The sequence below is a fragment of the Gadus morhua genome, chromosome 7 (assembly GCF_902167405.1).
Source record: "Gadus morhua chromosome 7, gadMor3.0, whole genome shotgun sequence".
Lineage (NCBI taxonomy): Eukaryota > Metazoa > Chordata > Actinopteri > Gadiformes > Gadidae > Gadus > Gadus morhua.
The window spans coordinates 8,042,272-8,055,772 of record NC_044054.1 but is presented as its reverse complement, the minus strand read 5'-3'; the positions used below and the strand labels follow the sequence as shown (position 1 = coordinate 8,055,772).

The window sequence follows — 13,501 nt, the reverse complement described above, 5'->3', positions numbered from 1 at the left end:
TGACTTTTGAACGTTATTGTATAACACTTTAATGTGCAAGAAACACAAAACGGCCGACAAAATGGCTGGATCTTCTCGCACAATCTTAGTTTCGGGGAGAGATAATCTAACGTGAGGACTTCTTCTGTGGTATCAAGTTAATAAGTGCTTTCAAACTCTGCATTTTCCTTCTATCCTACGGTTCCAGCACTGATGTTTCACCTCACTCGAACCTTTCAGCACGTGCTTACTGAAGCGTAACCCTTTGCGTTGTGCCCTGATTTCATAATGTGTGTATAGACAAAATGTGCTTTAATCTTAAACTACATATTCCTGAGTGTCATTCATTATCGTTCCTCATATAATAACAGATATCGTTAGCCTTCTAGCATAATCGATATTGTTAGCCTCATAGCATAATCGATATCGTTATCCTCATAGCATAATCGAAATACTTAGCAACCGTGAATGTGTAGCTATGTGATCGACAGTCAAAACGTTAGCATACGGCTAACAAGCTAACAAACATGAAATAAACGCTCACCACAGGCAGTCGACACACAGACGTTTAAAACATACAAAGTGCGACAGGGTGAACACCGCTTGACATGAACGCACCATTCGACATCGCTGTACGATTTTGAAGACCCGAAGTTCCGTCGTCAAACCGAATGAAAAGTTTCTGTTAAAACGCCGGAAAACGCTGCTAAATATATCCCCCCATCGTGTGAGATTCAAATGATTCCTGAAGTTCCTGTTCCTTTGAGTAGAGACAAGAAGGAAGTTCGATCGACTTCAGGTCCACCGAGTCCCGACGTTCGTAAATTATGCATTCGTCCGATTTTTGCTGAATGAGGGTTTTCCGTTGTTTTTGCTTCCTGAAGTGAAGACTCTACAGTCGTGCGGACCTGAAGTCCGTAGAGAATCCCGAAAAAAGTGAACGACAAACGATCCGAAAACAGACCAATTCTGGTGTCCAATTAGCCAGTAAGACACAAAGTGCGAAATAAATTGTTCAGGCATTGTTTCCGACCTTTACTGACATTCTCCCCGGTCCAAACCACCACGCTCGCTGACGCCTTTAGCCAACGCTGCCGTTTCAGTTAAGACCGGCCGACACACCAGTCTCGGCCCGGAGGTCCGGGGGGGACCTCTTCTTCAGCTCCTCACCCGCTTCCTCGCGTCCGGGGGCCCGCGGCTGTGGCGTGGGGGTCAGGCAGGGGACCAGGTTCACCTCCCCGCCGGGTCCCAGGAGCTGAGCGCAGGTGTAGAAGTCCTGGGTGGCGGAGGGGTTAAAGGGGTTATTCAATGTGTTTCAGTATCGTTAGCCTCCTAGCATAATCTATATCATTAGCCTCATAGCATTATCGATATCGTAAGCCTCCTATTGATATTGTTAGCCTCATAGCGTAATTTACATTGTTATCTTCATAACTTAATCGATATCGTTAGCCTCCTAGTATAATCAATATTGTTAGCTTCATAGCTACACACATGGCTGATATGGCTTATTGGACAAACCAAGAATGCCAGGAAAATCTCTCAATTGTGAACATTTAGCTAAAATTCCCTCCACCTTATGAAGGCTTAAAAACAAATACACATAACAGTTTACTTGTTATTCTCTTGTCTTACATGAGACATTGGACATTCTGGAAATGGCAAGAAAATGCGAGAAAATGCGAGGAAAATGCCCATAAATTAAGAGACTCAGGGGCTCAGTTATTGGTTCCGAGTCGACGCAACGCAATGCACACGCAGCCGCTTGGACCCAGTCGTGAACCTGTTTTGGTTCTGCGTCGGGCTTTAGTGAGCGGACCAATCAGAGCCCGTGCTGCTGCATCGCCTCGACGGAAGGTTCCAACTTTTGGGAGGCGCACGTCAGGCCCTTGCGATGGACGCAAAGAGGGTCCGCGAGGATCTAAGAGGTCCCTATCGCCCTTGTGTTGCGTCGACGTCCAACCATAAGCGCAACCATAACCTTTATAGACTGTCCCCTCCCCCTTTATCGGGACCCTTGCATCATGGCATTTTCTCCGCTGACTCCCTCGCGTGCGTCCCTGGGGGTTTGACACTCACGGTGGGCGGGGCCTGCGGCGGCAGGGGATGGATGGGCTGGGGGAACTGCACCACATCGGGGGGCTGGGGGCTGACGGGCTGTGTGGCCAGCAGGCTGTAGTCCGCTGTCGCCGGGGGGGGCGCGGCCACCACCGTAGGCCACTCCCACTGGCCGGCCCCCACAGGCTGCATGTACGGCGCCTGGGCGGGCGGGAGGCCGCAGTACGACGACGGCGCCATCGCCGTGGTCGTGATCGTCGCGTCGAGGGGGGCTGTGGGTGGGTCCCCGAGTGATGGGGGCGGGGCCGGCTTCTCCCATTGACTGATGGGCGGCGGCTCGACGGGCCAGAGGGCGCAGGTGTGCGAGGCCTCCGTGCTGACGTAGTTCCACACCTCCTCGCTGAGGACGGTGTGGCTGTAGCTGTGGAAGGTGCGGAAGTGCTGGTCGATCTCGTCCAGACGCCCCCTCTGGGGGACGGAAAGGGGAGGAGTTATGTATGCCGAGATGCAGATGTCGGAAAGTTAACATTGGAAATCTCTTTTGCTTACTCTCTCTCTCTCTCTCTCTCGGTCATTCTCTCTCTTTTTCCTCTCTCTCTCTCTCTCTCTCTCTCTCTCTCTCTCTCTCTCTCTCTCTCTCGTCCAGACGCCACGATATGAGGTAAATGTTTCTCTTTTGTCGAGAGAGAGAGAGAGAGAGACAGACCAGAGAGACCAGACAAAGAGAGAGATACAGGGAGAGAGAGACTTGACAAGAGAGGGTGAGAGAGAGATAAAGGAAGAGAGAGACAGGGAGAGCGAGAGAGAGCGTGAGCGACAGGAAGAGAGTGACAGGGAGAGCGAGAGAGAGAGACAGACAAGAGAGAGAGAGAGAGAGAGAGAGAGAGAGAGAGAGAGAGAGAGAGAGAGAGAGACCAGAGAGAGACCAGAGAAAGAGAGACCTCCCTACACTCAACTAGGTGAGTGGTGTGCTGAACACTGATTGCTGCAACAGGTGTGCAGCCTCCCCCCGCCCCAGAGACCAATCAAACTCAGACCACAGACTCTTGCTGTGTCTGAAATCACGCACTTCTATTCTATTTTTGAGTCCCCATGCGTAAAAACTGAGAGTGTGCCAAAACGCAGTGCACTGGCAGAACCTCGGCGGCTCACTCAAAACGATCTAAAACTTGAGTGCGGACCGATGGACACTTTCCACCCTCAACGGCCGCCATCTTGTCTACGTAGCGGAGGGGGCAGGAATTTCTAAACTGAAAATGGAGGACATTCTAATGTTTGAGACCGACACGCTCTACAAATGTAAGGAAAATTACACATACTTTGTTTGTTTTTCAGTACAGTATTAAAATGATGGGCGAATTATGGAAATGATCAAGCAGAAAAAAATACCACAGAAGAAGAACAGTCAAACTGCAAACTCATTTCCAGTAGGTTTGAACCTGTTTTGACAGTGCACTGTAGAAATGAAAGCACTGCGTCTATAAGTTAGTGTACTGTAGGGATACTGAAGTGCATTCAATGTAAATGCACTTACGTTAGTGCGCAATTTCAGACACAGCACATAATTCGCCCATCATTCTAATTCTACTGTACTGAAAAACAATACAAATATGTGTCATTTTACTTTTACTTACATTTGTAGAGCGCGTCGTTCTCCAATTCCTGCCCCCTCCGCTAAGTAGACAAGATGGCGGCCGTTGAGGGTGGAAAGTGTCCATCGGTCCACACTCAAGTTTTAGATCATTTTGAGCGCGCCACCGAGGTACTTCCAGTGCACTGCGTTTTGGCATACTCCCCGTTTTTGCACAGAGTACACTCAATGTGTTTAGCCTCCCCAAGCCCCACAGTCCAATCAGACTCAGACGAGGTGATGCTGCTGAGGCCAGCCTCACCTGTCCTCTCTCTAGCTGACCTACATTCAGTTTAAGAGAGGACTCTCAATATATAGCAGTCACTTTAATGTCCTCTCGTACTGACTGTAGGTCAGCTGAACTGAGGACCCACAATATTAGTGTAAGCCTATTTTAAGTTACCATCTCTCCATTTTATTTTTTTTAACCTTTATTTATTTATTATTTTATGAAAACCTTCATCAATCCCTCATTGAGATTTTAAATCTCTTTTTTAAAAGTGATGAAGCCAAGAGGGCAGCATAAAACAAACAAAAACATTTTGGTATTTTACGAGCAAGAAACGCACAATATTTACACCATTTTTTATCAAACATTTATTTAACCAGGTAAAAGTCTCATTGAGATTTTCTTTATCTCTTTTTCAAGAGAGATCCTTACCAAGAATGCAGGATAAAACAAACAAATACATTTAGTTTCGTACAAACAAAAATGGATGATTTAAACAATTTAAAGACAGATTTGGGGATTTCATAGTGAATTAATTAGACACAGGGACCATTTCCAATGCTTCCTTATTCTCTGTCCTTTAGTAATTAGCCGAAGGAATCAAAATAAATCAATTTGAAGTCTTACTTAATTTAAAGTTGTTCCAAGCATACATTGTGAGACCTTATAAAACCTTTTTAAAGAGCGGGTCAGTTCTGTGCGGCTTGGTGGAGTAGTGAAGGTGCGGTTCGGCGCAGCTCAGTTACGGCTCGGGTTTCCACCGTCGAACGTACCCTTATGGTAGGGGGGTGGATTAATGCAGATGGCGATAGCTAGGGGTGTAAATCTCTGGTTTCATCACGATACGATATTATATCGATTCATTGGAAAACGATACGATATTTGCCGATATCAAAAGTCTGCCGTGATACGATTTCGATTCAGGGGCATGTGATCGATATGAGATGATATCATATGCCCATTTAACACAACCTCTTACAATCACATCAACTCACATCAACTTAATTATAATTTCATCATTTTATTTCTTTGCTCTTCCGGATATTTAAAACAAAAAAATCAATTTTTAATACAAATAATAAAGTGCCACATAATTGCATTTAAGTGCCAAAGGTTTTTTATGGCTTAAATTAAAGAGCCTGTAATGATCTTTCATTTTGAACGTAGACCATTCCCAACCTATCTGTGTGGATAGTTTTCTTCTAAAAACAAAACATCCCTCGGAATCATCTTGGCTGTTAAGATAAGCCGTCCGTGTTGCCAGATTGGGCACATTTTCAGCCCGATTTGGCTACTTTTAATCACGTTAGGCTGGAAAAACGGGACCGAACCGCAGCCTCCAGTGAAAACGGGCCATTAGGGTGTGTTCACCGGCTCCTTACCACCTTTCTAACCCCCCTCCAAATGCAATCGAACGAACAACATGTCACACAACTCCAGGGACGCTCGGGTCCGGTCGAAGCGAAAAATTCTGACAGCAGTGAGTTAAAAAGTAAAGTACACAAGAGATAGTGTACTAGTTTGTGTGTCGTTTTTGTGCGAGTGTTTGTTTGTGTGTGTGTGTGTGTGTGTGTGTGTGTGCTCATACCTTCAGAAGCAGTGGGTCGATTCCTCCAATCCGAGGCTTAGGAATTGGCGGCAAGAAATGGGCTTTGATCCTGAAATTCGATCGAGAGGTAAGGGGGAGACACACCATCACAAGACGCACAATCACATTACTTACACAGACACTAAAACAAACAGACACACACAAGATACACATCACACACACACAAGACACACAATCACACACACACATTAACACATACACACACAAAGCATAATCACAAACACTTACACACAAACACACACACTAACACAAAAAATGACACGTACTAAGACACACATACACAAGATGCAAAATCACACACTCACAGACACTGCTACGAAATTCACGCACACAGATAAATTCAGACACAAATATATGGGCATACAATCACACAATAAAACACTTACATACACACTCTCACCTACAAACACTCACACAAAAACACAATCATACACACACAATAACACTCAAACAGACACACACACACACTAGCACACGCAAATGCAGATACATATGTGGGCAAACAAAAACACAAACACACATAAACACCCACAAAACCCCCCCCCCCCCAACACACACACACACACACACGCACACACACACACACACACACACACACACACACACACACACACACACACACACACACACATACACACACACACACACACACACACACACACACACACACATACACACACATACACAATCTAACATACACACACATGCAAGAGTGCAAACACACATAGCATAACATCGAACACGCACACAAACCCACAACCCCCCCCCACACCACACCCGACCTAACCACCCATCCCCGTACACACACACCAGAGATGGAAATTAACTTTTTTGCCCACCAGCCACTGTGGCAGGTAGATTTAAAAATGTACCAGCCACTCATCTTTTTTACCAGCCACTTTATACGCTATATTTTTTTTTAAGATATGCGTACATTTTAAACAATATCATAGTAACATTAGATAAGAAAAGTGTTTTTCATACACGTAATTTTCTCCATCAGAATAGATTTTTACTGTAAGTAGGTGCTACCAAGGAACTGAGTTGAAAATGTTACACTCCTCCCACATATGATAAACAATACACAGGTATCTGCCATATTAAGTCATGTTTATTCCAAAGGTGTTACGATGACAAGTTTGGGGATAATTCATCTATACAAAGTATTTTCGATAAAAAACAAATTGATATATTAACAATAAAACAACATGCATGGCTACACCATCATAATTCAATAGGAACATTTGTTTTTTTATATTTACATGTGACTGCATACAAATGTGTCCACAGACATGGTAACTAACATATAATGATAAGCATTATTGGCCCTTAACAATAATATTCAGAAAAAAACACTGCCTCAAAAGGCTATTGGCCTAAGCAATACAAGTAGAGGCATATACTTGAGCATTATACCCTGAACTTTTAAACGTTGCAAACATGCAAAAACATAATAATATATTTATGTGGCATTCAGTCCAATGCTGAAAATATATCTGTGGCATTCAGCAGGCCAATGCTGTGGTAAAGTGTGTAAAGTATGACCAAGTGTTTCTTTCTGTTCAATAGATAGAACTTTATCGATCCCCTGTAGGGAAAATTTGATAAATGTTTGTCCCTATAAAACAATAATGGTAAAAAAATAAGTACAAAACACGAGGGTAACTGAGTAAGCCAAACCGTCTAATCTGAGGGCTCTACTTAACCACTCCCCCTACTCACTTCCACCAATGTAAAGCAAACAAAACTGAGTAGGGGAGGGCGTAGCCCAACTAGTGAACGACCCAGAGAAACGCAACGCAAATTCAATGTGAACATACACTATGAGGCTTTAATAAAATCCCGGACGATTTTGAAATCCGCCACACATTTTTCGCCACACAAGTGTCTCAAAAAGAGGGCATGTCCGGGCAAAATAGGATGTCTGGTTACCCGACCTACGGGAAACCCATTTGATTCCTACCTGTAACACTGCTAAATAGCGGCCCAAATTAGTGGGCGCTATCCTGGTAATTTCTCTGCGTGAGAAATGTGGCGTGTGAGCGTGTGCATGGGCTGAATTGCGTGTGTCTCACGCTCAATGCGTGAGACTTGAGAGCCCTGTTACCGGTATATTATCCCGGGTGTTGACAGTCGCAGTTCAGCAAAAGAGGCGTAGAAGAAGAAGGGGGCCGGATGTTGACAGTAATGGTTGTGGAACTATGCAGCGCCGTATGACGAATGTATTAAATATGCAAATTTGATCGGACCGGACTGGAAAGTATTACCCGACACAGTGGTGGGTGAAGTGACACAATTCACCGGCGGGTGTTAATTTCCATCCCTGACACACACATACACACACACACACACACACACACACACACACACACACACACACACACACACACACACACACACACACACACACACACACACAAATCCCCCCCCATTTCCACATCCAAACACACAAACACACACACACACACACACACACACACACACACACGCACTCTTACACCCCCGCACACACACACACACACAGCGGTGACCCCTGACCTCTTGCCCTGGGGGACGACTCCGCAGCAGATGATGAGCAGGGTGGCGACGCCCAGCCCCCCCACCAGGATCAGCACTAGCATCTTGCCTGTGATTGGACGAGGGGGGTGACCAATCACTGTTACCCATCCACACTTTCATCACTCTACGAGTGATATTCGCGACAATTTTTCGCGCCTGTGTTTGTGTGTGTGTGTGTGTGTGTGTGTACGTTTGTGTGTGTATAAGTGTGTTTGTTTGTGATTGTGTGTGTGTTGTGTGTTTGTGCTTGTGTGTGTGTGTGTGTTTTTGTGTTTTAGTGTGTGTGTGTTTGTGTGCGTTTTAGCGTGTGCGTGCGTGTGTTTTAGTGGGAATGTGTCGGTGGGATTGTGTGTTTTTTAGTGTGTGGTGTGTGTGTGTATATGTGTTATTTAATGTGTGTGATTGTGTTTGTTTGTTAATGTGTGTGTGATAGGGTGTGTGTGTATGTTAATGTATGTGTTTTATGTTTGTGTTAGTGTAATTGTTATTGCTTGTTTGTGAATGTGTGCATGTGTGTGTGTGTGTGTGTGTCGGGGTCATAGGTTAAGCACATTGAACAGGAGCGTACACTGCAATCTAAGTCCCCCCCCCCCCCCCCCCCGACGCTAACCCCTCGCTCCAATCGTAAACCTCTGCGTCATTCTGCCTCACCACCAAAGTCGATTTCTTTACAATGCCTGAAAAGGCGTAACCTTGATGATACGGCTGAACAATGATCAACAAAGGGCACAAAAAACATTGTGTGAAAAGGGAAGAAAAAGAAAATACAAAACACTTGTTTCTCGTTTCCGTGGCAACAGAGACATTACGCATGACCAAAGGGGAGGGACACAAAAACTTTTTGCCGATGCCCCCCCCCCCCCCCCCTATGATTGGACTTCTTGTTCTGGACCGGTGTTGTTTCATTCTAGACCAGACCACCGAGTTTGTCTGGATCTGAACGAACGGTGAACCTAACGATAATTTGGAATTGGCAAAAAACGAATTTGGTTGAATCTGGGAAGCACAGTCGGGGTCATCCCTATGTTCCCCGGGTCCTATGTTCCCCGGGTCCTATGTTCCCAGCTCGGGGAACATAGGACCCTTTTTTAAAAAAAAGGTCCTATGTTCCCCATTTTTCCCAAAAAGGGTCCTATGTTCCCCTGTAGCCATACATACCGGAGAGCATAGGACCCTCTTTGGGAAGAGCGGGGAACATAGGACCCTTTTCTGGGAAATGGGTCCTATATGCCCCGCAATCTATCAATCTATAAAAATATTTAAACTTTGACGCGACATTCGCGTGATGACAGCCAATCGGCGTTCAACAGCGTGGCCACTGAGTGACATGTGTAACGTAACAGCCAATCAGCGTTCAACCGGCCAACTCAGTGCAGTGCAGTCCGGGTTGAACTGCATCATGGAGGACAAAGTGATTGTTGCCGTTTGCGACTCCCGGAGCTCTTTATATAATAGTATATAATATAATATAATTGTATAATAATATCACGGCCAAAAGCTCTGTGCGCCTCCGGATGGCCGTAGCGCGGGGAGCTCTCGTAGGGATTGGGCTTCTCGGGGTTTGTTTACCGGCGTATGAATAGACTGCGTCAGGTTCTCCGACGTCTCTCCCTCTTCCACAAAAGGTAAAGACATGCCATGGTAGTTACCTCGGCTGGAATTTGGCAGTAATGATGGAAAAATTAACAGACCAGTGAACATGGAACCCTTCTTTTGAAAAAGGGTCCTATGTTCCCCGGTCACATACATATCGGGGAACATAGGACCCTTTTTGGGAAAAGCGGGGAACATAGGACCCTTTTTTTAATTAAGGGTCCTATGTTCCCCAGTCTTATACAAAGAGGGGAACATAGGACCCGGGGAACATAGGACCCGGGGAACATAGGACCCGGGGAACATAGACACGCTCCCGCACAGTCGGAGTGCGTTCTGGTCCGATCTATAGAACACACAACAGCCCACCCCCACATCTTTCGGCGCTCGATTTTGCCTCATTAGTCCACTAACTTATTATTTCCGACGTCAACTAGTTAGCCAACCGATATTAGTTAGTTAGCCAACTGATATTAGCTAGTTAGCCAATCGATGTTGGCTAGTGAGCAAACCGATATTAGCTAGTTAGCCAAGCCTTGTTAGATAGTGAGCCAACCGATGTTAGCTAGATAGCCAAACGCTGTGAGCTAGTTAACCAAACAATGTTAGCTAGTTAGCCGAACTACGTTATCAGACCGATGTTAACTTGTTAGCCAACCGATGTTGGCTAGTTAGCCAACCGATACTAGCTATTAAGCCAACTGATAATAGCTAGTTAGCTAAACAATGTTAGCTAGTTAGCCAAACGATGTCATCTAGTAAGCCAACCGATGTTTGCTAGTTAGCTAAAGGCGATTAGCTAGTTAGCAAACCGATTTTAGCTAGTTAGGTAATCGATATGAGGTACTTAGCCAAACACTAGTAGCTAGTTAGCCAACCCATGTTAGCTAGATAGCCAAGCGTTGCTTGCTAGTTTGCCAATGTTAGGTGATTAGCAAACCTTTGTCAGCTAGTTAGCCAACCAATGTTTGCTACTTGTGAGCCAACCAATGTTAGCTACATTTACATTGAGTGCATTTTAGCAGACACTACTAGTGCATTTTAGTGCATTTTAGCTACTAAGCCTTGTTTACCTGCCAGCGGACGGGCGGGGATGGTCATCTGTAGCGGCGAGCTCCACTCGCTCCAGAGGCCGTAGTTGTGGGAGCGACAGCGAACCCGGACAAGGTACCCCCCCACCGGGAGACCCATGAGCTCCAGCTGGGACTCCCTCTGGGGGGGCTTCACCTGGGGGGGCGGGGGGGGGAGAATCGCTGTTGAATAAATACATTTTATCCTACAGCGAAACCTAGCTAATAATGTGAGATATAAAACATGCTTCGGAACTTAGCTGACTAATATACTTCGGAACCTAACTAACCAATCTATATCGGAACCTAGCGAACCAATGTATCTCGGATCCTAGCAAAACGAACTAACCAGGGATGTACAGATCCGATCCACGGCATCGGTATCGGTCCGTGGCCCATTACGCTGGATCGGATATTGGAGGGGATTAAGAAATATGATTTGTGCAGCGTGTCATGTGATAACCAGTTACTCGTCAATTAGGCGCATGCGCATGATAGCTACCTGTTGGTAAACCATGTCAGCAGTGTGGCTGTATTTAGACCTTAAAGGAGAATAAAGTGTAACAGCCTGGGCCTGGCTGTTGCACGGCTCTCCTCGGCTGTTGCTGAGGACAGGCGCTGTCACTCGCCGTCACGTCACACGCACCTACCTCGGCTAGAACGGCTCACAGCTGTTGTGATAGCAACTATTGAAGATTTCAAATGAAAGTAGGAGGAGCTCAACAATTTATGGTTTAAAGGTAGGCCATTCCACAAGACAGCTGCCGAGTATAGGAAAGAGTACCTTCCCATACAGCTCTTAAATCGGTAGAGACTGAAATCAGTGAAACTTCCCCTGGTAGTGTAATTGTTTGTGTCACTAATTTTGGAAATATAATAATAATAATAACTCTCTCCTCCACTCTGCCACCTAAGACTGGAGAAGTGGTCAGGAAGAAGATGTGTTCTTGGATGGAGTTTAGGACCATCAGTATATTTTGACAGATCTGTAGCTTGTCTTTGAGGCCTTCAGTAGTGCCAGTGTACAAAGATGTACAGGCATAGTCAAAATGACATTGAACAAGGACATCAGCTAGGGTTTTCAAGGTGTTACTATCCAAGAGGCTGGATATTCTTGCCAGGAACTTATTCCTTTGGCTCACCTATGAGATGACGCTTTGGGCCATAAACGCCGGTAATGATTTGTTGTCTAATATGCAGCCTAAGTAAGTGACCACTTCCTTGGCCATAATTCCTTAGCCGCAAAGACTTCCTTAGTTTGTCTTTGGACCCAAAAATAATTCACTCTGTTTTGCCAAGGTGGAGAGACAGCTTGTTATCTGTCAACCAAGCACGGTTAAGGAGTTCTACGCTAAGCAGCCTCTCCACCTCTGATTTCTCTTTATGAGAGACTAGAATAGCAGTCATTTGCAAATAAAAACAGAATGCAATCTATGGCAGCCAGCATATCATTTACACATAAGACAAAGAAGAGAGGACCTAAAATACTCCCCTGGGGAACTCCACATGTTGATTTAAGTGGTGAGGACAAGGTCCCTTCCACATCCACCACCTGTTCTCTACCAACTAGGTATGACCTCAACCACTGGAGAGATGTATCAGAAAATCCCATGGCTTTGAGTTTGTTCAAGAGGATATCATACTGGACTGTGTCAAACTCCTTTTGAAGGTAGAGCAGACAGGTATCAGTGGAATGGGCTTTTCTAAAGCCTGAATGGAAGTCAAATAAGAGGTTCTGCTCTACTAAATACCCGTCTATTTGCTCATAAATGATCCTTTCAACAATTTTTTCAATTGAACACAGGATAGATATGCAGCGATTTTAGCCCCTTTTTATATAAGGGTGTTCCCATCACAAATGGGTACCATTTCAACCATTGCGATTCAACAATTTCAAACTATCAGTTGTAACAGCTCAGCTATTCTATATATTATCTCAAATGTATTCAAACTTTAAGCGCTTAGCTATTTGTTTAACTCTTCGCTTTATGTTTCCGACCATTACATTTTTTTTAAATGTGTGCATGTTTACATTGTTTACACTATTTAAACTTTTGAACTCTGTTCAAATATTTTCACTTAATTGAAGCCATTCAACTGTTAAGTGAGATGTTTTAAGGTGGCTTATTAGCAATCATGAGCAAAGTGGTTCCATGCATATTTTTATTATTATTATTTGTTCAAGAGTAAAACAAAGTATCGGATAGATATCGTATCGGCAGCTAGCCTAAGCTATGGTATCGGTAGGGAAAAAATGGTATCGGGACATCCCTATAACCAAACAATATACTTCAGAACCTGGCAAACCAATATACTTCGGAACCTAGCTAACTTCTCGAGATATGCAACATACTTCAGAACCTAGACAACACCTCGTGATATACAATATACTTTGGAACCTCGCTCTTGTTCGAGATATACAATATACTTTGGAACCTCGCTAACGCTTTGAGATGTACAATATACTTCAGAACCTAGCTAGATTAAATGAAGTACTAAAGGAAACAAAAATAGATGCTAAAGTAAATGCTAAACTAAATGCGGACGAGGACAAGACAAGACAAAAAGAACCGACAACAACAAACAGGCCAAACATAACGGACGGTATAAACAATATAAAGTGTAAAGTGTAAAGAGTACAGAGTAAATTGTCAATTGTAAATTATTAAGTGGCTAAGTACCAGAAATATAACGTAAACAAAGAATAAACTAACGCCTCGAGATAAACAATATTCTTCCGAACCTAGCAAACTTTTTGAGATCGACAACATTCT

At 44.5% G+C, this 13,501-nt stretch overlaps 1 protein-coding gene across 2 annotated transcripts in view; it reads right to left on the bottom strand.

Annotated features, from left to right (window-relative positions):
* crfa4 (cytokine receptor family, class I receptor 4) overlaps window positions 1-13,501 on the bottom strand; it is a 40,364-nt gene continuing 26,863 nt past the window's right edge. For both annotated transcript variants that reach the window (XM_030360002.1, XM_030360003.1), the window contains exons 6-10: window positions 10,731-10,884; window positions 8,044-8,131; window positions 5,485-5,554; window positions 2,059-2,505; window positions 1-1,255 (exon numbers count right to left, since the gene is read on the bottom strand). In XM_030360002.1, coding sequence (XP_030215862.1) covers window positions 1,079-1,255; window positions 2,059-2,505; window positions 5,485-5,554; window positions 8,044-8,131; window positions 10,731-10,884 — 936 coding nt within the window. In that variant the 3' untranslated portion in view covers window positions 1-1,078. The remainder of the gene's footprint in view (window positions 1,256-2,058; window positions 2,506-5,484; window positions 5,555-8,043; window positions 8,132-10,730; window positions 10,885-13,501) is intronic.